The following is a 27,263-nucleotide window of genomic DNA, read 5'->3' on the forward strand; positions in this document are numbered from 1 at the left end:
ACTCTGTTTGATTTTGTCGTTTTTGGGATCAATTAAGAACCAAACTAAATTAATTGGTTTTTTTAAAGAAGGATCCAAACTAATATCCAATAAATATAAAAGTCAATGGATTAGCTTTTATTTGATTTGAATTATCATCGTTATGGTTTTCCGTTTTTAGTATTTCTTTTCCTTCCAACCTTTCATTTCTGTTCACTTTTGTTTTTGAGTAGGCCTTTTTACTCATCTCGAATGAAGATTTTATACTAAAAAAATCAAACCAAACCAATGAATTGATTGGCTTAGTATGATTTTTAGTATAATTCAGGTTTTAGCACTTTTTTCCCTTTAACTTTTCATTTTTGTTCACTTTTGTTTTGAATTGGACGTTTTTACTCTACTCGAATTAAGATTTTCAAACCAAATCAATGGATTGGTTAGCTTTAGTGCGATATTTTAGTTTTTTTGTTGCACCTATTTTGTAACAAGAATCTTCTCCATTCCCATAATTTAATTAGAGTATTATAATTGCAATTATCCTGAAGAAAAAAAAAAACAATTAAACATAGGAACATGTCTTAAACTATACAACTGCTTGGTATGATTACCTTTATTTATTTTTATATTCACCGAATTAAATGGATTAGAGAACCTTCGATTGGTAAATCTATTTTAAATGTGCTTTTAAATTCTGGGATTCACAGTGAAGACACTTTTATGTTAATAATTCAATATATTAAGATTTTAAATTAAAAAATTTTAAATGTAAAATTACATTAAAGAGAAATAATTTGATAAAACAAATTCATTTTATTTTTGTTAAAATTCAAACGTGTTACATAATATCCTAAAGATTGTTTAATATTATAAAAGAACAATTAAACAAAAATTATAATGTAAAAAATGCTAATGGAGATGAAAACAAATAGTTAGTTTACAAACACTTAAAAAAAAAAAGTAATATGAAATACAATGTGTTTTATAATTGAATCTATTGTTTTCAATTTTTTGTTTTTCAAATTAATTAAAAACAGTCTAGAAAGAAGAATTGTCAGTAAGAGTCAAATAATACAAAGGTCCAATTCAATGAGGCATTTCAGCATAATCAATCCATATAACACCAATTATAGATAGATATTACATCAAAAAAAGAAAAAGAAAAAGAAAACAGCATCAGAAGCTTAGGAGGGAAAGCAAAGCTCAAATTCAGTGAGATATTTGAAGACAATATACACCAACAATATATATATATATATTACACACAAAAAAACAGCAGTAAGATTAGAAGGGAAATCAAATAAGATTGTAGAGGAAAGAAAGTTAAAGCCTGATTAGACTACGAAACCCCTGGGAAGGACAACCGATCTCGAAGAGTATCGAAAATTGATGAAGCTGCTGAATTTTGTGCAAATGTTAATTTTAATCGACCTAGTAATTCTCCATCCTTTGCCTGTGAAGCAGCATCGGCTGCTTCCTTCGCCATGCCAATCCGAGCATAGGCCTGTAAACGGAATTGATTTCAGTATACTTTATTCAATAAGATAATCTGCTTTTAAAGTACTTCAAAATTTTATGAACTAATGCTAAAATTTTAGGTTCAGTTTTTAAATTTTCTTTTTGAAAATTATGCTAATAAACAATACTTCCACTTTTATTTACCTTTTGGAGTGTTATAAAAAACAAGCTTAAGTTTTTTTTAGGAAAAAAATGGAAAAGTAGTTTGTAATTTGGTTAATAATACAAATGTTTAGGAGAGATGAAAATCATGTTAGAGAAGTTGAAAGAAAATAAGTACAATTCTAAAAACCAAAAATCGAAAAGTAAATAGTTATCAAATGAGGCATTAATCTTTGACAAGCTTGTAAATCCCCATTTTCCTTACGGCATCAACTAAGTACTTCATGAGACTACTAGCTAGCAATACAGGCAAAACAAAGTGAAGCCTAATTGAATATTTACATCCTCAACCGAAAGTTCGAGTCCCCAATCCCACGTGTGGTTTAACTCTTAAAAAAATAAATAATAATAATCAAAGAAAAAGCATGGGTTAGAAAGTTACACTACCTCTGCTCTTTCTCGTGGATCTGCAAGTTTGGGAATATATTTCAGTGTTTCAACCTTTTCATCTGCTTCAATGCAAGCCTCCACGAAAGGTTTGTAACCTGTTAAAAGAAAAACGAGAGCGAGATTATGATAAATGGTTAATTGAATATTCTAATTCTAATTGTTTTGTCCCTTATATTGAAAATAAAAATAAACATTTAAGGAAATTATTGTTGGCAATAAAGGTAACAAATGAATCGTGAACTAAGGTCAAGTCGCTGCTCTGTAACGAACATGATTGAAATGAGGGTGAATAACAGCAATAAGTGCATGCCAAGATGCCAGTGTCACTCCACACAAGAGCTAGTAATATTTTCATTGAGATGGACAAAACCTTTCATTATATAAGTAGAATTTTTTAATATGAAATTAGGTGGCAAATTAGAGAAAACCAACTTTTTATATAATATTTTTAATCTAACAAAACAAGGGAGAACACCTGTCTTGCTCCTTGCACATGGAGGCAATTTTGTACGTGAGTGCTTTCTAAAACATTTCTCAAAATAAAAGACGTTAAATCAATCTTAGAAATGGTTTGCATCTCATTTTCAATATCTAGATAGAAAAAGTAGCATGGAAATACGTTTAATTTCTCAATGAAAGGACTTTTTTTTGGGATATCCATGAGTGTCTAGGCCAATCCGCCTGATCCTACAACATTTGAGTGTCAAGAAAACTTGTAAAATATTAAATCCTAGATAGGTGGCAGAAAAGATAATGGTCCAATAATAGGAAATTTACCAATTGGTGGCCTTTTCTCCTTCGAGAATGTCTCCAATGCAACCCAATCTCTTGTGGTAGCCAAAGCAAAAACTTTAAGCCAATACCATCTTTTCTCAGAAACCTAAGGCATAAGATGAAAATTAGAGTTGGGAGTTAAAACACGAAGGAGTTATCTAAGATTTCCATGCATGGTGAACCTCTTGTTACTACAATTTCTTTTTCCCACATAGTTTCTTATTTCTTAAACTTAAGGAAACAGTAAAGAGAAGTTAACACACCTTAAATTCTGTTTTAACTTTTAGAGCAGCTCGATGATTTCCCAACACAATACATGTTCGAATTGTATCGTTAATACTTGAATCAACAAAAATGGCCTGCTTTGTACTCACCTCCAGCTCATGTTGTATTCTACAAAAAAGATCAGATAATTATTCAGTATTGTTCGTCTTCCTGCCATTTTAAAGGGAAAAAAATATTCACAAACAAACAAAATGACCAAATTTACACTAACTTCAACAATCTTGCATGCTCTTCAGCAGCTTTAGACTCAAACATGTGTTCCTTGGTCTCTGCAAAAAGACTGTGGGCCTTCTCAATAAGTTTTGTGCGTGGACTATGGAGTGGAGATCCCTTGCTAGCCATCGGATTTTTCCCAAGCTCCCATGACTCTTTCCACAGAAGAAAAGCTACCTCCTTTAGAAATAGATAAATTGTGTCATGATTCATGAACATATGTCTAACGAGATAGATAATAGGAGAATGGACATCAGAATCCCAGAAAGATTATGTAATGAAAAATTAAGTATGATCTTAACTGTCTTATCTGTTCAAAGTCGCCTCTTGAGTGGTAAAGAAAAAAAAATAAACCAGAATGAGGGTAGGAGATTTTGGATTTGTAAAAGACTTGGGGATTTTCCATCGAGTCCATTTTCGTTCATCTCACAACTCAGGACTAAGGATGTTGTCTATTTTGGTCCTTGGTTTAGTAATCCTGGGGGATCAACATGGCTGATGAGATCCTAAAAGATAATTTTCTGCACTCTTTTTGGCCTATAAAGAAACTAAGAAACTTTTTGTCCCAAATAAACTGATAGACTGAGTACAATGCAATTTAAGCAGATGACATCAACCCAAATCCAAACCAATGGAATTTACCAAAAGCCTCACAGGACACAATTAGGGAATAAGGGGGTGGTAGTGAATGAAATGGTGGCCCGATGCTTGAATACCCTATTTACACCAGTTAGGAACTCAGGAGGAAGGGAGTGCTTAGGATTTCACTTTGGGGGGGGGGGGGGGGGGGGGGGGGGGGGGGGGGGGTGTCGGGCTCTTTCAATGGATGCTGAAGATACAATCACACAACATACATTTTTTAATCCATATAAAAGAACCAACCAGTGAGATGTGTGAAAAAGAAAGATGCAATCAAATATTGAAAGCGTGGACGTACATCAAGTTGTCCAGTTGATAGGAAAAAGTCCTTTAGGAATTCATGCTTATAGCACCTGAAGGAAGTAACATAGTCAGTCAAGCAAATAAAAAGGACATGTCCTTATAGAAATGCATTTCAAACCAAGAAACGAGCTCAAGAACCAAACAAGAGATGAAGCATGTGCCTATACCCCCATTAAGCTATTCCATTTATAAGCAGCAACCAACTAAATAAACGTAAAAAATTCGTAGATCTAGAATATGACATTCATAATGGTTGTAGTCAGCAGCTGCATCAATTATTATTTTTTTTATTATGCACATCTACCAGCACTGTGAGCAGTCTGAAAATATTATATTCAGTTTATTTTCCTTCTGATACCAGACAAGTTTGTAATGAAACCCAAAACAATTACAATAGATGTAAATAAATGGTCCTTCAACACATTAGTGTTAGCCAACGAGGAAGAGGAATGATATATATTTTTTTCTTTGATACAAACAACAACTTTCATTAAGAAATGATAGTTTAGTGTTAGCATACGAGGAAAAGAAATGATATCTTAAGTGCAGCTTACATAAGCTGTTAATTTGCTAATAATTTGTAAGCAGTTCATATCAGAATACCGATGGTTGGTTCTCATTGGTCTAACTGTAGGGATCCAGACCAAATTCACTTACAATGTTGCTGTTGTTGTTTCTCACCTCCCCAGATATCACATTATTGTTACTGTTATGTTAAATGAGTTAGACCATCGATTTGCAGTGCCCATCAACTTTCTATTTCATTTTATGTTTTTGTAAATGGAAGATAGAGTTTACATCAAAACTTAAGTATAGGCCATAGTGGAGGAAGATAAATCCTCAATCTAAAAGATAGAGTAAAAACAAAGAGAAACTCACCCAGATTAAATAGAGGCAGAATTAATCACAAAGTATTAAATGAAGAATGTGCAGTCTGAATAAAATACTATGTTTTTGGCATCAAATTTGTTACTGGAGGAATAGAAATATTTTATGCATACCGGGCATAAGTAATAAATAAGTCCCGTGCCTGAATTCTGGCTTGTATCATTCCAAAGAACTCCAATGGTTGCCTCTGCATCAAAGCCAATTATGTATGTTAATCAAAAGTTGTATATATCACTTAGCGCTTCTTGTTATGCATATCCTAGCAACATCCAACGTGCAGACACATGATAAGAAATTGTGTATCTATTAGGTATTATTGAACTACCTTTTGCCAGATATGAAACAGAACAAGATAAACAAGATCAGAATCGCCACTTTCAGTTGCTTTGATTAAGGCTGTGTCTTCTTCTCCTATGCTTAACAAGAGAGGTACCTAAATGGACACATAGAAAAAAGGCAACAAGCTTACATGATAAATATTTTCATCATAGTGATTTATTTCTTTCATCTACGGTTCCATAGTACTACAAAAATTTATCAATATACATTCAAAGGATATGATAACATCTCAACAAGAATGGAAAGTGGAAACTAATCATGTCTATTTTAAAAATCCTCAACCTCATCGAGCCAGTCTTACGGTTCGAAAACAAATCCTCAAAAGCTAGACGGCTAGTACCGAATGCACAGAAGGGAAGATGGAGAATCTCTATCTAGCTTGGTTAGTAAATGGCTCTAGGGATATTTTGGACTTCCTTTGGGGAGGATAATCCCAGCAATGAGGTTTTCTGGGACCCTGAGGTGAAGAAGGTTCAATGCTCTGATGATGGAAGAATACTCACTCATTTAAAAAGGAAAGAACTTTTTCATCCATGTTGGCCTTTTGCTCCTTAATCTCAAATTAATTAATTTATTAATATTTTGATGATACAAACTTGCTTTTATTTATTGACAATTTAAGTGTTTTGAAGTGTCTATTGCGTAGAACTCGGAACAACAATTCCAACGCAATTTGAATCGTCCAAATCGGAGCTCAAACGAAGAAGATATAGGCAAAACAAGCTTTTTCTATCAGAAGTTTTCTCTTCAAAGTGAACCAATTGAAAGGTGCCACTTGAAGCAATGGAATAGTGACACATGGTGATCTTTTGATCTTTAGATTGGTTTTAAAAAGAGAATGAATTATTTTATGTTTGTGTCTAACAGCTATTTTTGGACACATGGTGACCATGTGTTTTTTGTTGGATTTTAAAATATATATATTATTATATTTTTTTTGTTTGTGTCTAACGGCTAGTTGGGTTCAAAATCTTCACCATTGATTTTTCTTTTCCAAGATCCAATGGCCCTAATTAAATGTGGTTTTCAACAATTTTTCTTCTCTATTTAAACACATCTTCTCTAAATTAATATAACAATTTTTATCATTTTCAATCCTCCATAACTCATTAAGCCACTATTGTTGCTCTCTTTCTAAGTTTTAATTTTCTTCTTTTCATCTTCTTAGGAGAGATATTTTATGTTGTGAGGATTGATTCATTGAGTGCTACAACTTGTAAATCCACTCTATTGAGAGAGTTGTAATTGTTCCATTTATTTTTACAAACATTTTGTAAGGGTTGCTCTTGATCCCGGAAAAAGAGTTGTTACAACGTTTTGATTCTCAACCGTGGAAAGGATTGGGTTCGTTCTTGCTCCCGGAAAAAGAACGTTGTAGCGGTTCGACTCTAAGCTGTGGAAAAAGTCAAGTTCGTAGTGACATACCCAAGAGGAGCTTGGAAAGTGGATGTAGGCCGGTTGTGCCGAACCACTATAAAATTCTTGGTGTCAATTTCTCTATCCCTCTCCTCTTTAATTTTGCAATTAATTTGTTATTATATTTTTACTTGAAATCAATTGCAATTTTTGTTCTTGAAATTAATTGTTCATATTGGATTATCTCGATTGGTTATTCTTGAATTTCTACATCCATTATCAATCTTGTTAAGATAACCAATTTGGATACTTTAAAGTAATATTTTGAGTTGAATTATTTTGCATGAAATTATTGTTTAAATTACTTGTTAGCAAAAAGTCTGTTAGTTTATTTAATTGGGCCCACATTAATAAAGAGTTTTTATTAAGTTAAATAAACCCTATTCACCCCCTCTAGGATTGCCATACCGATCCTACATTCTAGGCTCAGAGGTCCGGGGTAGAGGGACTTTGAGATATATCAAATGAATTGATTCGAATAAACAATATGAGAATTTGGAAAGTTTGAACAATTTTCTTTTGAGTATTTCAATGTTTTGAACCTTCGCCACTAGGAAGAAAAAGAAGCAAATTGGAGAGCTTTTGCAGTCCCTTTAGCCTTCTTTGGTTTAAGGTTGGGATGGCTAGTCCTTGTCTCTACTGCTGTACATTCTTATATCTTTTCTTGATCTATACGCTTCTTAAGCCCAGAAATAACAGAAACCAAGAATAAGAAATGAGATATAAAGAAATAAAAACCTGTTTGGAGGAACGTGGTTCATGATCAACAAGCATAGCAGCTAATTTCCTGCGACCAATTTTATCTGCATGACCAGCAACTGCGGCATATGATATACCTTTGCACAACTTCAGCTGAATTTCACAAGAGTTCATTTCAGATGTCATTACACGGTAATTAAAACAGAGTCTCAATAATAGATATTTGAAAAATATAAACCTTATCAAGTAGAACTTCAAGAAGGGTGGCATCAGGAACATTTGATGAAGCTGTTATCTTTGAACATGCCCAGTGCATTATCACCACTTCCTGTATAAGATGAAAGATATATGGATCTTGTCGAGAACATAGGCAACAAGCAAAAATGGGTAGAAATATTCCGAGCATTTAGTGCTTTAAATTTCAGTTGAATTGGATCACTGAGAGAGACATGAGATCGAGTTGAGTGAGAATGACAGCTTTTTCCCGCTGTAACAACCTCAAAGTTCTACCAACGCTACTAACACCAAGCTGACAATCATCAATACGTGAGGAACAGCCAAAAGAGAGGCAAAATAACCTCAGTATTGTTAGGTTATGTTTCCTATACTTCCTGGAATTGTGAATCCTCTCAAAGTACACATTTATTTTCTTCTTTATGAGTCATCGCATCTAACTTTAGACTTAAATATCTTTTATCGACAGGCAACATTTGATTAAAAGTCGAAATCTCAAAGAACCTTCTTTTCCGTCAGAGGGGTTAACCATGAAAAGGAAGTTAGCTTCCCAACAATCGTCCAATTCTTCATTCCAAAGATTTTTCTTTCTAGACATTTGTGAGATGAAATTTTGAATAGAACCCTGCTTCTTAAATGAAAACAATTCTGGCTATACTTTTATCTTTATTTTCAAATTTCATATTTATTATTATTGTAAGAAAAAGGAAACGATTCAATTTAGCATGTCATTTTAAAATGAATAAAATAGTTTCTACATAAAAAGAGTACTATAAGAATAAATTTTATAAAACCAGGGATTACTTCCTAGTTCCTTATACTTTCACAGCTAGAGGCGCTTAGCAAAAATACAAGCGAAAAGAAAAATCCCCCATATGGTTCGATCCATGGATTATAGGATTATATATACCTGACTCATGCCAAGGTACTCAGAAACCCGTAATGCAAGCAAGTGTTGGTGGGCATTGATCAAACGAGCAATCAAAACAGATGGTGTAAGAAGCTGACAGGAACAAGTTTATCTAGTATTAATATGAAGATTCGTTGTAGTTCGAGGAACTGGAAACTTTTATCGGCAATAATAGAGGACCTTAAACTGTTGTACACTGAGAGGGATGCCAATCTCTGGGCTACGAACAGCATTTAAAACTCGCAATAATCTGCACATCTCTTGTATTCGTTCACGATTAAAATTGCTGCCAAAGCCAACTGGATATCATTATGGGAGAGCAAAATCAGAGATAACATTAAAAATCTTTAAATTTTTTATGTTAAAGGTTAAGGATAACACATCCTCCCAAAACCTAGCCAACAGAGTCACATCAGTTGACATAAATAAAAAAGGTAGACAATAATAATGAAAAGCTTAGAAAGAGCACTTCTAGTTCTAACATAACTACATGGCGTACAGCCAACAATGTCCCAAACGATGATCAGGTTAAATAGGACAGGTGTTGCAACCCCAAGTTACAAGTAGGCTTGTATTTGTTTAGAGGAATCAGCATACTTATCCTTTTCTCTCTCTCTCTCTTTTTTTTTTGAAAAGGAACACAATCAGCATACTTAATTCTTAAACAAGCTGTCCACTCAGTCGTGTTATTACCAAATAATAAATAAAAATGGCTGCCACCTCTCATTTCAATTATAAAGAAAATAAGAAGAAACATCAGGAAAAAAAGAATTAAAATGTAACACTATAATAACTTACCTGCAAAAGGCTTGGCCATAACTGGCAGCTCTTAGCAGGGTCTGCTGCCGAGAAATATCAAATTCATGGCCAGCAGCATCTACGCATGCTTCAACAGCCTCATGTAATGATGGACGTATTAGTCTTAAGTTCTCATCTGCCTGGAAAACATAGTATTCAAAATTAAATAAGGTGAATAATAACTCATGGAAAATATTTCACGATATTTTATAGGTACTAATACCTTGAAAGAAAAAAAAATTAACATGGGCATCCAGAAAACAAGACCACAAGAAGGATTGCCAGTTTGCCACTGTAGGTGCTAATATATCAACAAGAATATGAATTTGCAAGCATGCCCAGCTACAAGCGAGTAGCTCATAAATTAAAACTGAAAATACCATTGTAAAACATGCAACACCGAGCTCATATACCGAAACCTTTCAATGTGGTCCTCTATTTCAGAAAAATAAATAATAAATATAAAGCCACTGATTTTTTTCTTTCAAGTAGCTCTATCCTAAAAAATGAGGGCATATCATACCTGAAGAGGAATGTGAAGCCTAGAAATAGGATGCCTCAAAATTGGTAAAATGTGATTCATATCTATATCAATTTATTGTACATGTAGGATGCCAACATCTGGACATAAAATATGTTATTTTATTTATTGTACGTGTAGTAATGTAGGTTTATAAACATATTTCGCATCCCTTCATTACAGCACACCAAATGGCTCCCCCTTATAAACCTATATAAGAAACCAAGTTTAAGAACCTATTAAATAATTCTTTTAAGTTCATGGACCTATTAGACACAAACTTGAAAGTTCATGAATTAAACTTGTAATACAATAAAAATATATATATTATTAATGAAAGCCCACAGAAGCAAAGACCTAAAATTCCAAAAGCCAACATGGAGAATTACAAAGCATACCCTCTTTATTTGTTTTCTTATCATTTACAAACAACACAAATGGAAAATTATTTCAATAAGCACCAATAAGACTACAATTATCAGTGCTATAAATATGGCAAATGGTCAATGTATTTGAAACTTGTTCTATTTAGTCTTTGGAAAGTAGAAATTTAGTCCTTACACTTCGCATTGTGTCTTTTCTAGAATGAAATTTATTATTATCATTATTATTGTATCAAAGTTCAATCAAAATTAATTTCAAACTAAGAATGATAACTGATTTTAGGATTTATTGGAAGTATCTGGACTATATTTGGACATTTAGAAGTACAATGACACAATGACTAAAATGGAATGAGTCCAAAGTACAGAGACCAAAATGATATTTTAAACAATGGAATGAGTCCAAAGTACAGAGACCAAAATGATATTTTAAACAAAAAAAGAAAGTACTAAAAGATGATCTTTTGGTTCAATTCTGCCAGCAGACTCTCCTCAGTGGATGTCTCCGAAGAGATGACTCTCCTCAAGAGCTTGGTTAATGCTACATGTTTCCACAAGAAAGGGAGAAATTAACAATACCTTTGCACTACGCCTGTCAAAATGATCCAAAGCATCATACAGAAGAGCTGCTGGAGAGGTACTTCCAATCCGGAAGATTGTTACTGTGGAGTCGGGCACCCTTTGAAGAAATTCCATACTCGTATTAGATAATATCCTCACCCCATCGCACTCAGGGATAAGAACGACTGGTTCATCATAGAGGTAACGAACAGGATCTCCATCTGGACCCATCATCAAAAGCATATCATCCCAATAAAGAAGTACGCTGTCCATTCCACACCAAGCTAACTGCTGTGGAGGAAGAGCTGACTGCAGCAAGAAAACAAGAAACAAACATGATTAATCATGATCCAAGTACAACCCATTCAAGAAAACAAATGATAACTAGATGGCAATAACATAGGGAGGAGAACTTCAGAAAATTGCCCAATGAATGGATGCTTGTAAACTGAGTAAACTAATTGTCCTAGTCCACCTAGCTTTTCATGCAGGGAAAATGGGGAAGAGGATGAAATAATGAATCATCTTAACATCAAATGAAAGGATAATCTAAAGAAAATCTAAACCCGAACATCGAATCATCTATTAAAGTGAACAATTGTTATTATGCAAGTACAACGAAAAAAGTAGACTAGGACTGGCATCTTGCATAACTTTTATCCATTTCGTAAAAACAATCTCAAGTTGCAAAAACACATTGCTAACCTCACACTCACGATCCAGAATGGTTTTCTGCAAGTCTGAAGTCAAGACCAAAAGTCTCCCGTCGTGAGTAAATGCTGCCAACCACTTTCCATCTAAGGAGACGGCCATCCTCTGCAGTGGCCCATCCAGCACACCCTCACCGAGGCGCTGCACTCCATCTTCCTCAACCGCTATCACACAAGCCTCCCCAACTCCGAGCAAGACCTCCACATTCCCTGACATGGTGTATTGAGGCTCAATTACCACCATACAATGTGGCAAATCCTCAATTCCCGGGTCTGAAAGCTTACATGATTTCGGATTCTTGAAATCCGAGATGCAAAAAATCTGGTTGGCCTCGGTTATGCACACAACTCCATTCCCCCAAAATACACATTCCACTACATTCTGCTCGAAACACTCCTTACCCATCGAAAAGTTTGGCTCCAGAAGCTCAGCATGAATGTTGTAGCGGTACACAGTGCCATCCTGCACCACACAGACAAGAGTTTGATCATCGGTCCACGACATTCCAATCAACCGTCCCCCAGGGTTCCGCCAAATGGTCTCTGCCAGCTGAATACCAGCACAGTTGAAGATTCGTAGCTTCCTGAGGGCAGATTCAGCATAGAGCTGAACGATCTTCGAGTCATCGCGAATAATGGCGATGGGACCACCGAAAGGAGCACAAGCGACCTTGTTCCGGCCAAGGTCAATGTGCTTCCATCTCATAGGATAAAGCTCCGGCTTGCGGTAGTACCGATTGTGGAGGAGCTGCCATTCCGCAGCAACCGATACGTTGGCCATGAGAGAGCGATTATGGTAAGAGAATTTGCAAGATTTCAGCCCTCTGTGAAACGAACTAGACGAACGATAATTCACATCACTCTTAAATCACCAATTGACCGAAAAGCTTAAACTAGTAGTTTAGGCAAATTTAATTATATCATCTAACAATTACTCATAACGATCCGAAATTTGAAATTTATAGCAATGAGATGTGTGAAAATTGCCAACAAACGAACTTAATTTACCTGTATTAAGCGACCTCCGTGTAATTCACAAGCATTTACATGACATACATATCACTGACAGTATTTCTCTGCAAATTGCCGATAAACTAGCAATTCCAGATACTAACAAGCTACAAAACGAATCAGCTCGGAAATTCACCTTGCATCCAATACGCATATGAAATCACAGAATGAATCACCAATTCCAAACAGCAACTCGTATATCCAAAGATAAATTGCTGTATCGGAAAAACTGCGAACACGAACAGAGAAAAATTCAGGAGGTTGGCGAAATAGATTGAGGTTCCGTTCAAGCTGATCGTATGAGTCTGAAAATTCAATTATCAACAAAACCTACCTCCTCAGATCGCGCACCTCAAAATCGGCGATGGAATTCCGTTCAATGGCGACGGCAGATGAACGGGACCGAGAGACCTGTCAAACTCCAAATTATATGATATGGGCCGAGATTGGGCTTTTTGAAGATGGATAATATTGAGGTTGGGCAGTTAATAAGGCCCAAAAACCCCATTTACAGCCTCATCTGGGCTTAAACCATTGGGCTTAACTTTGGCATAGGCCCATAAACAAAAAAGATAGCCCAATTTGAAAAGTACAAAAATGGGCCCATTTCAAACTTTTCAAACTTTTTATATGTAAATGAGAATTTTTCATAATTATAAAATACCAAAATTCACTTAAGAACATTTGACAATCAACTTAATCAGTACCATAAAGTTCTTCATCATCTTGTGTTGGAGGGTTATTTTGGTATTAAATTTTATTCCTAAGTCATTAATTTAATCATAAGAACTTAGGTAAAATATCAATGTGATGTTATGTTGAATCATTTGCACCAACTTTTTCTTTTACTTCATAATGAACAATAACACAATTATAACTTCCTTTATCTCTATTTTCTGTATTTTTTCTCCTTTTCCTTTTTTTTTAAAAAAACTTTAAATTCAAATTCAAAAGATATATGATAAAAAATGAGCGGAAGAGATGAAATTAATTGGTCAGCCTTAAGGATGGCCAAAATTCAACATTTGTTCTTATGCTATGATCTCTCTTGATCTTTCTCCAAAATGTACTTTTATGTCTTTTCCCCTACCTCTTATATCATTTCCTCCCAAAAAAAATATATTCTTGTATGCTTCTCACCGTCAAAGTAGAGCGAATAAGGAGAGCAATTATCTAGTAGAAATATTATAGGTATTTTTGGATCTACGAATCAAATATTATGGTAAAATTATGAAAGTTGTCCCATCCTAAATGGAACTAAGATAAGTAGAAAATAGGCTTGAGAGATGCCAATGAAGAGAGAGCAAAGCGATTGGCTTGCCTCAAGCCTATCAATCTCAGAGGCTGAGGCCAACTTGCCCCACTCTTTGGAGCATATTCAAGTAGACCCTTATCTGACATCCATGTGTAGGCCAATTTAGTTTTCTGGAGTTTTATTTGTAAAAGGACGAAGGAAACTTTAGGTTTACCTAATATATATAGAGTACAACTACTATCCTTGGTAGGCCTCTATCTGGCGCCCATAGATTATTCTGATTGTTTTATCGGTAACATTTTCCTCCAAAATATAAATTCATTGTAAGTGGCATAAGAGGGTTATGTGAGTTCTCCTTACCAAATTTTGTCTATATATATAATCAAGAATCCTAAGACGTGTTTGAAATAATTTTCTAAACACTTGAGCATTTAAAAAGTCATTTAGAGAATATTCAACTAGTTAAAATATATTCTATCGCTTAAAAGTTGTAAATTTTGGAAATTTGAATTCATTGAACTTAAAATTTAAAAAAAAAAAAAAGAAAAAAAAAAGAAATATTCCTTCTCTCTATGACTCTCTTTCCAAAATGTATGTATTCTTATGTCACCTCTTTCTAAAAGCTAGCTAGAACAACTCAAAAGGTAGTTTTTGTGGGCAGCTTGATGATTAAATGTCATCTTGGATGTTTGCTACAATCTCTTTTCATTTGCTATGACACTAGGAAGAATGTCAATAAACTTTTAAACTTAGGTATATTTTGTCTTTCAATTCTAAAAAAATATATAATAAACTTTTAAGCTTTCAATTTGTGTCTAATATTTTCTTGACATAATCAACATTTTTTATAATTTACAAATCTACTGAAAACAAGATTGAAAAATTAGAGTCCTATCGAAAAAAAATCATTTTATATTTTTAATTTATTAGTTAAGTTTAAATTTAAAATTGAATATGTTAGAAACTTATATATATATAAATATATATTTTAAATTTTATTAGACACAAAAAATTAAAAATTTAGGAACTAACGATATATTTTTAAATTTTAAGGATTTATTAAATATAAAATTAAAAGTTTGAATCTATTCACCAATTGTAAATCTCTTAATTACAAATTTGATAGTTGAAAATTAAGTATGTAATTTAATGGAATTAAAAATTAGATTATGGGACCCAATTTAAAATTATAACAAAAATGAACTAATAATCTTAATATGTGAGGTTGACATAAAGAGAGAGAGAGCAATGATGATTGGCAAGGCATTATATTCAATCAAGTATTTTTTGTTATCTTTTTTAAAAAGACAGAGAGAGGGGTTCTAATTAGTTAGATGGTGCCAATCACTAATCTCTTTATCTCTCTAATTACAAAAACCACTTGATTAAACTTCAAACTCAAATTTTGCCAATCAGCCATATGCTAATTGTTTAAATTATTTAATCTCCCATTCTAATTATGATGTACTCTCATCACCATTATATAATTGTTTCCATAAAAGTTTGTTAGTTTGCAATTTCTTTGATCTGTAATACATTTTTAGGAATATTTTAAAAATATTTAACACAATAAAAAGAAAGTAGCTTTAAAATTTTGCTTAAATATTAAAAAATGAATAATTATTTTAAATAGTAAAATTATTGAAAATATTTTCAAATATGACTAACGTCACGTCTATCAATGATAGACTGTGATAGAAATCTCACCGACACATATAGATATCCACCATGGTCTATCAAAGATAAATAGTGACTTTTTGCTATATTTGAAAATAAGTTCGATTCGTTTTTTTATTTGAATACACCCCTTAAAAATATTATTTTAAAATTCAAATTAAGAGTTAAAAAGTTGGTATAAAAGACTAGTTTATTGAAGTTGCAACTTTAACCAAAAATTAACTATAAACATCAAGTACCATCCATATTAGTTTATTTTATAAGCCGTTAATAAGCCGAACTATAAATTTAATCTTCAACTTTAATGTTTGTATCTATTTAGTTCCTAAATATTTCAAATTACATGGATCTTTGAGCTTTCAAATTTTTTAAATTCACAGATCTATGTAGTGGACACAAAATTGAAAGTAAATACATTCATTAGACATCAAATTTAAATTTATATCTCATAAATCAATTAATTTTTAAAAATGTTGAACTTGTTAAGGACCTATTAGACACAAAATTAAAAGTTAGATTTATTAAATACTTTTGAAAGTTCAAGGACCAAATAAATTCAACCGTCAAAGTTTAGGCTTCCTTTGGTAACCATTTGATTTTTAGTTTTTGGTTTTTAAAATTAAGCATAAAAACTCATTTTCATCGGTTGATTTCTATGTTTGTCATTTATGTTTTAGGAGTATTTTCAAGATCCATGCCAAAATTTGAAAACAAAAACCCCTTTTGGTAACAATTTTGTTTTTTTTATTTTTTTAAAATTTTTTTTTTGTAAATTGAATCTATTTTCTCTCAATTTCTTATAATAATTTGCATCTTTCTTAGCAAAAATTCAAAAACAAAAAAATTTTTATAAAAATAATATATATATTCCATCTTGTGCTATATTCCAGTGATCTCTTTCTTCATGCTGCTTATCTTACTAATAAGAAGAAAATGGGGTGAGATAGGTGACATGTAGCTTGCTTTCAAGCCGGCCCGACCATGAAGAAGAAAGAGATCTTTGTCGGTGCTGACTTGGATCTCGGATGACGAAATAAGGCGGCCAAAAGCGACAAGCAGTCGCGGTCGAAGCTTGTCTGATGTCGATAGGCTAGCTGTAAGCTTGGTTAAAGCGAAACGCTTACCAAGCAAGAAGGAAAGGGCCTTCATTACTTGAATCGTATGCGGGGGAACTCGCACGTGCGATTCTTATAGGGGGAGAGGTAGTAAGAGTCATCCTATCCCGATAGCGTATGGAGCTCAATATGAAATCCTGCAGGAGACATAACTGTAGAGATTGAAATCAATTTCATTAGTTTTAGAAGAGAATACTCATCCAATCTCAGAGAGGATTGGTTCGTGGCACCAGATCTCAACATTGAAGAACACGGTATACCCACCAGACTTTCGACAGTCGAAGATCTCTTCCCAAGGGTGCCTTGTCGTCGCTCCCTTCATACGCCTTGCAACTTCATCTAAGTTGGTTTGGGCTAAGTCGTTGCGCTCCTACCCCACCTCTTGGCAAAGTAGGCCGATGGGCAAGACCCCTCTAGCTGCAATGGTGTGGGACTTCAGAGGCTGTTGCCTCGTGGCCAACTCAAAGGGGGCACAATGGGCCAAAAAAGGGAAGGATTTTTTTCCTCTGGGGGGAAGAAAGAGGCACATAGTGTGTAACGCCCATTGAAAGCTCGCTACTGGGTCGAGTCTAAGGCAAGAAACTGCAACTCCTTCCTCTTTTCTAGTTTTTTTTTCCTGGTTAAAATGGTCGATTTTGCATTTTTCAATGAATTGGATCTGCCCCAATTTGATCATGTGCTATGAGTGCATAAGTAGGTAAAGAGGTGCCTCCCCCTTACTTTCTATCGCTCTTTTCTATCTACTACACCAATTGAGTATAACACGAGTGATCTATACGAGGTGCTTGCGCTAGGGTCGAACTATTATTCCCTTCTTTTTAAATTTACGGAAAGAGGTCTTTGGCTCACCTTTTGTGGAATTTCACATCCCTCATCCTCTCCTCTCGCTCTGGGAATCTTGTCCTAAGTTTTTCATGGTCGTATGCTTTGAGCATCTTTTGTTATGAGTCCCACGTGAAAAGGGTCTCCACTCTCCTTGTGTGATTACTTTACTACTGCAATAGCTCGATTCTCGAAGATCCCTATTATTTTATCTGTAATATGATACTTCTGCATCTCTAGTCTCATATCAGCATGAGTCAAGTTGCTAGACCAAGCTAACATAAACAACCTTTTTTGTTTTGGTTGAGGAAAAAGAAACCCCAGCGACCAAGCACTTTTGCCCCTAAAAGCGAAGACCGAACAACTGCCAAGTTGTCAAGGACACGTCTGAGAAGGAGGCGGGCACCGTTCTGGTTCACCCTTATAGAGCTGGAAATCCGATTTACTCTACAACGACCGGGATGCTTGCACCTTCTATGGACAAGCCAAAGGAGGACCAACCGGAAAGGAAAAAAGACGAAAGCCCCGAACGGAAGGATAAGAGGTCGATCCATCCGGGTTCCCTCTAAATCAACCAAATCAATGTTTCCTGGACTTTGTGGAGCAAGTTCAACCAATTAAGGTTCCGTTTGGCAACCATTTCGTTTTTTGGTTTTGATTTTTGAAAATTAAGTCTATTTCCTCATAATTTCTTACAATGATTTGCATCTTTCTCAAGTACAATGGTTGAATTCTTAGTCAAAATAAAAAAAATATAAATAAGTTTCTAAAAGCTACATTTTTTAGTTTTCAAAATTTAGCTTGATTTTTTAAACAACTAGTAAAAAGTAGATAACAAATGAAGAAAATTAAAGGTGAAAGTAGTGTTTATAAGTTTAATTTTCAAAAATCAAGAATGAAAAACAAATATTTATTAAGCAGGATCTAAGAAATTGTGTGAAACATGGACAATTTTCAAAAGTAAAAAATCTAAATGATTAACAAACAAAACTTTAGGATTAAACTTATAGTTTAACATGTGGAATAATATTGAGTCAAAACTTTGCATACTTATTAGCTAATAAATGAACATTGTTGGAAAACATCCTGATAAAAAGTAAACTTGTCCTCTCTGTCTTTCTCTCTAAAATTTGAACCACACAAAATAGTAATAATAATAATAATAAATAATAATAATAAATAATAATAATAAAATAAAACTAAACTTATCCTAAGATATTTGTATTTTACCATTTGGATTACATATTCATTAAGAATTCTCTCAACCATACATTATGAAATTATAATCAGGATCGATGAAAGTAAAATCACTTGGATCTCATTTGATAATCAATCTGGTTTTTTGTTGCTGTTTTTGAAAATTAAACCTATTTTATCTACAAAGCCTATTTTATCTATATTTTTATAATGATTTGTATCTTTTTTAAGTATAATGGTTGAATTTTTAACCAAACTCCAAAAACAAAAACTACTTTTCGAAAACTACTTTTTTAGTTCTCAAAATGTGGCTTGTTTTTTGAACCATTGGTGAAAAGTCGATAACAAAAGAAGAAATTTGGAGGTGGAATTAGTGTTCGTAGACTTAATTTTAAAAAACAAGAACAAAAAACAAAATGGTTATCAAACGAGGCCCAATTTTCTTTTTTAGTGTATGCTTTGTTGAATGATTCAAACTAGTTAATTTTAATTACCTGTATTAGCAACTATAATCACGGGTTCAAAGGCAATAATTGTTAACAATATATCTTGTGAAAAAGAATTATCAACCAACAGTAATAGATAATTTGGATGGATCCAACTTTTTCCTTACCCACCAAACTCACCCTTTTAGATTTTCATGCTTCTTTTTTGGTCTGTGAGTAGAAAAATTATACATTAATCATAATTAACAATTGAATCTATAATCAACTTTGCAAAGTAAATATGCTTTTTCCTATCTACTTTTACTGATTTATGGGTGCTAATTGCTAAACTTCTAACTTTCACCATCTACTAAAACTAAATTCAGGGTAGTGTAGCCTATAGAACAACTTTTCCTAGAGCAACTTTTTTCAACTTTTCTTTTTGGGATGTGAAATTTGGTTCAAGTTGGTAAAAATCCAACTAGAAGCAAGGACTAGCGGCAAACATCCATTTATTTGATGGGTGAACAATGAAGATTAAGATTATGTTAAGTATTTGATTTAGTTAAATTTATCATAACATATTAGCTTAAGCTTTTAAGTTCAGTAATGATTTAATATGGTATCAGAGTAACTAGTCATGTGTGGTTGTGCTAATTCCTATTATGTTTACTTTCCCAATTAATATTGATTTTCCCTGTTGATCTTCTATCAACTTCTACCAGTGGGAGGAGTGCGATACAATGAAGTTTACCATAACCCATCAGCTCAATCTTTTACGGATTGTGAGAAAGTGGCGGATAAGTGGGCCATTAAGAACCTTGAAACCCTTGTTATGATAAAGAGCATGTTTGCTTTTCCTAATCGAGTTCATGTCTGTCTCCCCCCTTAGAATCTAACAATCTTGAGCTTAATAATGTCGTTAACCTTATGGACTGTGATTTATTTGAACTGAATAACTCCGTGGAGGAGATTATCTCCTTGTTTGAGGCTGCTTGGGTTGTGTCTTTCGCAGGGTACTTGAAGACCGAATGGGATGGCACATTGTCTTCCTCATGCAGTGGTGGCTTATGGTAACTTTGGTGCTAGTTCTATAAATCTCTCTTCTTCCTTCTTTGGAGAAGTTGGTAGAGATTCTATTAGGTTGCCTGATTGGTTTTTCCTCTACTATTTCTGAGGAGGTTCGGTTTTGTGGCTTTGTGTAGGTTTGGTCATCATATATTCAAAAAAAGGAAAAAAAAAGAAAATTGGGTTTGGTGGTGATTTAACGTTGCATGACATTTGTTCATTTGGCTACATGACACAACCTCTACCCCAAACAAGTTTAAGTTTATCTATCTATAATCGTTTATATTGCGTTAACTACATATATGTCAATTCAACTATAGCCTAAAAAAGTAGGAAGGAAGCAGTAATTTATGGTTAAATAACAGCAGAATGACTGAAAGAATTGTGACTATGAAGATGATGTAAGATTGGAAGAGATTCCATTGATAAATAAAGAGCAATTAGTTCAGTGACAATATAGCACTATACCCGTGAATGTTCTGTTAAATGGAAACAAACAAATTTCTTGAATGTGTGTGTGTGGGGCGACTGTGGCGTATGTGTACACAAGAGACCACAGTGGACAACAAAAGATAATGTTCTGAGCAGTATCCACTAGCAACCCACTTTCATATTCTGCCCCAAAATTCTTCTATTATTTTGAAAGTTTGCAACTATTTTGCTGTAAAATTCCACTTCATTCTTCATTTCACACCCCATAAAATGATATAAAATTTCAGTGAACCCCACATGGTTGAAAATTTTGTCTATAGTATACTTACTACCCATACCCCCCACCTTGAAAATTCCATACTAAAAAATGTTTAGGGTATGACCAACTTCAAATATTTCCCACTTTTTCTTTTGCTTTCTAGATCATATGAGAAAATGAGAAACAAAAGAATATGTATATGACTAATGACACCTTTTCTTAAAGTCAAGGAAAATCATTGAAGATCAAACTTCAAACTTTGGATCCTCTTGTCAAAATGGATCTTCTGTATATTTGGGGGTAGAGAAGCTGTTTCAGAGGGAGTATGTATAGTAATCTCAAAGGGGTTCGGGAACAAAGAGTGTATTAGATGATAGAATATTAAATTTACCTTCACCAATCAGATTAAGCTTTTAGGTCAATGGTGATTTAACATGTTATCTGAGCAGATAGTTCAGAAAGCCCTGTGTTCAAACCCTTGCCATGTTATTTCCTCTCCAATTAGTATTGATTTTTATTTGTTGGGTCTTCTGCATATGTCAAGCTTACAAATAAGAGAAAATGTTAGATGATGTAATTTTAAATTTACCTTCACCTATTCGCTTAAGTTTTTGGGTCAGATTTAAGAAAGAGAGAGATGGAGTAGTATTTCTTGAGAAAAATCAAGTATCTCAGTCCAGTGTCCTCTTTAGGCATTATTGATCACTACCTTTAGTGGTCCTCGTCTGACATTGTTCAACTTTTTCCTATTTCCTCATTGCTACAAAAGCTTTCAAGATCGCTTGTGAAATCCATAGCAACAAAGTAAGCAGCCTACAAGAGTGGCTTCTGCATTGTGCTCGGTGTTTGTTTCATCAGAACCAAATAAACAATGCTATTTTTGCAGAAGAAAGCTTTTACTTTCTCCATCCCTGCAAGTTCAATACTTTTTCTCCTCCTTCTTCTCACATTTCAACCAGTCAGCTCATCCCAACAGCCCAACAAAAATGAAGACTTTCCTACAAGCAAGAAAGACAACAGCCAACAGGTTCTCTCTTCTTCTTTTTTACATGTCTTGAAATTTGAAAGAAATATCAATGCAGAAAAAAGTTTCCTATTGAGAAGAAAAGAAGAGTGGTTTAGAATGCATAGCTAAAATTGATTATTGGTTATAATGGCAACAGATGAGTTCCAGCCTATTGTTTGATATCACACTCCATGGTTTTCTCCTATGGGCTTCAATGGGGTTCCTTATGCCTGTTGGGATACTTATTATCAGAATGTCTAACAGGGAGCAATGTGGAAGAAGGCTGAAATTTTATTTTTACATTCATACAATTCTACAGGCAAGTTCATCTCTTTGTTCATCACAATCTTCTCTAGCAATACTCTCAAATACTAAAATGAATGCTTTTTTGGTTATTGTTTACATAAAGAACAATCTTTTTAACTAAACAAACAATAAATGTAGAGAGTTGCAGGGAAGCATCATTAACCCAATTAACTTTATCTTTTTATTAAACAAGCAAACAGTCCACTTTTTTCTCTACTTTATGAGCTTAATGATGGTTTAAGAGAAACCATAAGGGTCCTGATTCTGAATATCTTATACATGAATACTTGTGTCGAAAGAAAAGACAGGCATCATTACATCATAACTAATTAGAAACTCATAGTCAAATATCCATATTGTTGAAATCTACCACGTTTATGGATTATAATATTGGAGTTAGGTGAGATTTAGCTCTGGAGAGTCAAAAGGATATGAAAATTTGTACTGGCAGTTGAAGGATTTTGATCATCCTTCAACCACATAGATGGGGTCCACTTTGATGAATCTCAGTCTAATAAACAACTGTGATTCACTGATCACAAAGCTAGTATTTTCCATTCTACAATAAGTTAATAGTAATACAGCCATTATATTATCTTGACTTGATTATGTTCGACAGATACTCTCTGTATTACTAGTCACAGCAGGAGCAGTCATGTCTATCAAGAAATTCAACAATGCTTTCAATAATAGTCACCAAAGGATAGGGATTGGCCTATATGGGATGATCTGGTTACAGGCATTGATTGGAATTGTAAGGCCAAAGAGGTAAAATTCCATATTTCATCAGACATAAAGCACTAGGTCCTTAGAAAGAGTTATTGAGAGATTGTTTTCACAGTGTCTTGTTCTATATTCAAAACTGTTTCTAAGATTAAATGTTTGTGTAATTCTACAAGAGAGCCTGCAATTTTGGAAGGATGAAGGATATTGGTTGTTGTAAAAATAGGTCATCCAAGAAAAGACTCAGCAACAAACAACTTTTGTGAACAACTATTCATCAACCATGTTTCTACTGAATTATTTGTCAAAAAGTAATTTTAGAACCAAACAAACAAACAAAGTTTCCTTACTCCAAAATCAACTGCAGCAGATTTAGTTCAGGAGAGAGGAAACAGATTGGTCGATTTCGACTTCTATACTCTGAATCCACTCTTCTTGCTATCTTGTAGGGGCTCTAAAACAAGAAGCCTATGGTTTTTCGTTCATTGGATGCTTGGCACAGCAGTATCTCTTCTAGGAATCTTCAATGTATACTCAGGATTATTTGCTTACCATGAGAAAACATCTCAAAGCATACGAATTTGGACTATCATTTTCACTGTTGAAATTTCTTTGATTTCATTCTTTTACCTATTCCAAGACAAACTAGAGTATATACAAAAGCAAGGAGTTATTTTGGGGAATGATTTGGTAATACCTACTGATCAAGTGCTCTTTCCAAATGACAAGCAAAAGGAGCTGCCTACTGATCCATGCTGAAGGAGTAGATAGACTTGTCAAAAGGTTGCTTTCACTAACATGATATTGTTGTCATTCTTCTTACTCATTTCTCTATTCTTCTTGGGATTTGTATAGGAAAAGAGTGGTATTTTGTAAGAAATGAAATCTGGGTTTGCAGGAGATGTTTTCTGATAAGATAATGTGGGTTTTCTGTTTTCTATTACAGATTTTAACATAATGGATACAGAGTTTTATGAAGAATAAAGATGTGATACTGTCATCTGATAGACAGTGAATGTAAAATACAGTCTATCATAATTTTCAAACTGGCTCAGGGAAACAGAAAAGAAAAGCAATGTTACTTGCATCTGGAAGTTTCATTATCTAGACTATGTTTGAGAGGGAGAAGGAGAGAGAGAACATTATTATATTACTCTTCACTTGTCTCCTCGGAAATCAAGAAAAACAAATCTATGTTATTATTCTGGAATAATAGTACAAAATAAAATAAATTAGATTGAAAGTCAATTTACAAATTTAGTCCATGAATTTTGAGATTTGTATCTATATGAGTCATGAACTTTCAAAATGACAAATTTAGTCCCCGAACTTATAATTTTTTTAAAAATCTATGGATCTACTAAACACAAAATTAAAAGTTTAGGGTTTTATTAGACATAAAATTCAAATTTATATCTGATAGTGATATTAAATTTTAATATATTCCAAATTTTCAAGGATGTATTAGACACAAAAGTTAAAGTCCCATATGACACAAAATTGAAAATTTAGGACCTATTTAGACGCTTTTGAAAATTCAAGGGCCAAACAAACGCAAACCTCAAAGTGTAAGGACTAAACTTGTAATTCATCCTAAATTAAATTCTAATTTTAAATATTAAAAGTTAATAAACATTTTCAAAAGGTTCCACAAGTAAGATTTCCAGAATTTTTCTATTCTTAAATCGTAAAATCATATATGAAGCAGTGGCCTAAATATAGAACTAGAAATAGAAAATTAAAAACAGAGAAGGAACAAAATTACCATATTCAGAAGGACTCAGGTGATATAATCATATAAAGATTAAGGGGGGGCAATGAATCTTCAGTATCAAGAGATAATCACTTCTCTATATACAATGTATGTATCGACTGTATATCATGGAAAAAGTTGCACATAACCAGTTAGTATAGCAATTCCCAATATTACAATAGGGGGCAAAATTACAAATGCTCCAACTGTAGCAAAGAAAACTGAATCGTTCCTCTGAGATACTTCATTCAGGTATGCTTGTCTTTTGATATTCCTCTTCTGAGAAATTGTCAAAAACTTGGCACTAACCTTCTTCAAGTTCTTACCCAACGGAATGCTAAAATCATCATCTCTGTCTCTGAACAATTGTGCAAGCTGATCACGGATCGTAATTTTCTGGTAACTGCCATCACTTTCATAACCTGAGATTAGAACATAAAAATCTCAGTAAGTTCGAGTGAAATCATCTCTTTCAAGTTCAATGAAAGAAGGCCATGCCATTCTATCTCATTCCAATTTTGTTTACTTGTTTAGAGCAAAGAGTCAGCTCACTCACCATCAACTAATTGGCTACCAGAAGAGAGTTGCTCCAAGAGATCAAGTTGTGTGCGTGCAGAAGAAGACGATCCTATACAGTTGGAAAAATAAAATTATGATAATCTTTAATTACTATGTAAAAAATAAAAAAATTAAATTAAAACAACTATGTTAAACTACACTTAACATTCTTTAACCTTAGTTTCATACAATTTGCTTAAAGGTGACCATATATATGAAGACAGAAGAACAACAGAAACCCCATATAGCAAGTTGATTGTTTTGATTATGTGAGAGTGTGTTACATAACATTGATTGAAGGCACAACTTTCGGTTGATCATTTTGATTGAAGTATAAAAATTGCTACGACTAATGTTGTTTTGGAGGACAATGGTCCCTTCTCAAGGGATATTGTACATTGAAGCTTTGTTATTCTTTTTCAAAGGAAACCACAAATACTAATTGGGTTTGTCTATTCCTTTGCTAATAATAAATGTTTGATAACATTTACTCAAATAATATGAACGATAATAACTTTTGAGGAATGGGTTCAAATCTTAGGGTGAACATCTACCTGGGATATTAAAATTACAGGAATGATAATGAAACTTCTAAAAGCATTGGAACTAAATTGGAAACGGAATCATGCTAGTCAAAGCATAGAAACTAGAAATGTATTTAACCAAGGAAGACAATATGATCATTATTCATTACTTCATTATATTTGTATAGATAGGCCACTTGGATTGGAATTGGATCCCCTTCCATATCAAAAAGGAGTCCATAATGACCATTCCCTTAATAATATATTCTGAAAAAGAATTTAAAGCCTTAATCGTTCAGATTTACAAATAGGATTCTTCAATTGTAGAGGAATATAAACCATAGGATTACAGAACCAATAAGCAAAGCACTCACAATTTTGAAGGAACAAATAAACAAGCAGCAGCAAAGAGACGAACACAAAGTAGAAAGAACAAATCGAGAAAATAAGCACTGAAGAATCAAAAGCAGTGAATTAATGCATACCAGAAGAAGATGAAATGAGAAGTTCCTCATCTTTAACTCTACCCTCGGCGCCCTCAGAAACGGCGAATTTTCTCGAAGAAGATGAACAACGAGAATGAAACTTCAAAGGCGGCGATTTATTCTGCAGCAGATTTGAAGAAGACGAAGAAGAAGAAGAAGAAGAAGAAGAAGAAGAAGAAGAAGAAGAAAAGTGTGGATTTGGGTAATGAAATCCAAGAATGAAATTCGAAGCCATGATTTGATCGTTTTCAAATGAGAAATCTATGGCTTCTGGTCTCCATTACTGGGACTTGGAGGGGAACTTGATTTTGGAGGCTGTGTTTTTTTTCTTTCAATTTTTCAGTTGGGTTTTCGAATTTTTAATTACCATCGTGCATTTATAGCCACTTCAATTTTATATTTTGATCGAAAATAGCTTCATCACAAATATTGGATAGAAAATGACAAAAAAAAATTATATTAATTCATTGGCAGATTTATTGGTCATCCACGAGTAATATTTTCAACAATTTAGACTCACTATTGTACTTAAAAAGAAAAAAGACTCATTATTAAAAATTTAATTCTTGCATATAAACTTCTATAAATATTGAACTAATAAAATAGATTATTAAAATTTATGAATAAATAATCTTTACGAGAAAATCTTTAATTAAGAGTTTAAATTGACTCACTTATAGAAATTAGAAATTTAATTGACAAAATTGTAATTTTACACGAAATATATATTCATATTCACACCAAAATGTAATGAACCGTATAAATAGATAAACTTAATTTAGTTCTTTTTCTTTTTTCTTTTTTTCTTTTTTTTAGCACAGTAGTGATACATACATCAATTTTATAACAATTTAGTCCATAAATAAGAATTTAGTCATTGTACTTTCAAATCTGTTTAATTTAGTCACTAACGTAACAAATTCCTTAAA

The 27,263-nt window shown here is 33.4% G+C and overlaps 3 protein-coding genes across 10 annotated transcripts; 1 reads left to right on the forward strand and 2 right to left on the reverse strand.

Moving 5' to 3' along the window:
• Positions 1–1,045: 1,045 nt before the first annotated feature.
• On the reverse strand, positions 1,046–13,186 carry VCL1 (vacuoleless1 (VCL1)). 8 transcript variants are annotated; one of them, XM_090317612.1, is made up of 18 exons: positions 13,064–13,186; positions 12,866–12,958; positions 12,004–12,542; positions 11,714–11,928; positions 11,027–11,317; positions 9,545–9,684; positions 8,927–9,032; positions 8,747–8,839; positions 7,841–7,930; positions 7,642–7,755; positions 5,474–5,581; positions 5,262–5,335; positions 4,256–4,310; positions 3,317–3,498; positions 3,084–3,213; positions 2,824–2,926; positions 2,044–2,141; positions 1,046–1,480 (listed from the first exon to the last, which is right to left on the reverse strand). In XM_090317612.1, the coding sequence occupies exons 3-18, from the start codon at positions 12,497–12,499 to the stop codon at positions 1,316–1,318; spliced, it is 2,460 nt and encodes an 819-aa protein (XP_090173738.1). In that variant the 5' UTR covers positions 12,500–12,542; positions 12,866–12,958; positions 13,064–13,186; the 3' UTR covers positions 1,046–1,315. The 8 variants fall into 8 exon arrangements, with proteins under 8 accessions (XP_090173738.1, XP_090173737.1, XP_090173736.1 ...); XM_090317611.1 differs by having other exon boundaries at positions 12,004–12,554; XM_090317610.1 differs by having other exon boundaries at positions 12,727–12,958.
• An 8,521-nt stretch (positions 13,187–21,707) lies between these two features.
• Positions 21,708–24,301, forward strand: LOC120085432 (cytochrome b561 domain-containing protein At2g30890-like). Its single transcript, XM_039041394.2, has 5 exons — positions 21,708–22,006; positions 22,143–22,304; positions 22,911–23,059; positions 23,464–23,797; positions 23,961–24,301. The coding sequence occupies exons 1-4, from the start codon at positions 21,851–21,853 to the stop codon at positions 23,771–23,773; spliced, it is 777 nt and encodes a 258-aa protein (XP_038897322.1). The 5' UTR covers positions 21,708–21,850; the 3' UTR covers positions 23,774–23,797; positions 23,961–24,301.
• A 480-nt stretch (positions 24,302–24,781) lies between these two features.
• Positions 24,782–26,716, reverse strand: LOC120085265 (myosin-G heavy chain-like protein). Its single transcript, XM_039041168.2, has 3 exons — positions 26,335–26,716; positions 25,324–25,395; positions 24,782–25,189 (listed from the first exon to the last, which is right to left on the reverse strand). Exons 1-3 carry the CDS (start codon positions 26,567–26,569, stop codon positions 24,894–24,896), a joined length of 603 nt encoding a protein of 200 aa, XP_038897096.1. The 5' UTR covers positions 26,570–26,716; the 3' UTR covers positions 24,782–24,893.
• Positions 26,717–27,263: the final 547 nt, after the last annotated feature.

This window comes from Benincasa hispida, chromosome 9 (genome assembly GCF_027475165.1).
Source record: "Benincasa hispida cultivar pf3 chromosome 9, pf3_genome.v1.1, whole genome shotgun sequence".
In the NCBI taxonomy this organism is placed as follows: domain Eukaryota; kingdom Viridiplantae; phylum Streptophyta; class Magnoliopsida; order Cucurbitales; family Cucurbitaceae; genus Benincasa; species Benincasa hispida.

Bases quoted from the DNA above. Each gene is read 5' to 3' on its own strand.
- VCL1 (XM_039042333.2), bottom strand. From the start codon at position 12,499: ATGGCCAACGTATCGGTTGCTGCGGAATGGCAGCTCCTCCACAATCGG. The intron at 5,582-7,641 runs GTTTTTATTTCT...GTGTCCATTTAG, and splicing joins AACCACGTTCCTCCAAACAG to GTACCTCTCTTGTTAAGCAT. The intron at 2,142-2,823 runs GTAAATTTCCTA...TTCTTTTAACAG, and splicing joins GGAGAAAAGGCCACCAATTG to GTTACAAACCTTTCGTGGAG.
- LOC120085432 (XM_039041394.2), top strand. From the start codon at position 21,851: ATGCTATTTTTGCAGAAGAAAGCTTTTACTTTCTCCATCCCTGCAAGT. The intron at 22,305-22,910 runs GCAAGTTCATCT...TATGTTCGACAG, and splicing joins ACATTCATACAATTCTACAG to ATACTCTCTGTATTACTAGT. The intron at 23,060-23,463 runs GTAAAATTCCAT...GCTATCTTGTAG, and splicing joins GGAATTGTAAGGCCAAAGAG to GGGCTCTAAAACAAGAAGCC.
- LOC120085265 (XM_039041168.2), bottom strand. From the start codon at position 26,569: ATGGCTTCGAATTTCATTCTTGGATTTCATTACCCAAATCCACACTTT. The intron at 25,396-26,334 runs GTATGCATTAAT...CCAACTGTATAG, and splicing joins TCTCATTTCATCTTCTTCTG to GATCGTCTTCTTCTGCACGC. The intron at 25,190-25,323 runs GTGAGTGAGCTG...TTCTAATCTCAG, and splicing joins TGGTAGCCAATTAGTTGATG to GTTATGAAAGTGATGGCAGT.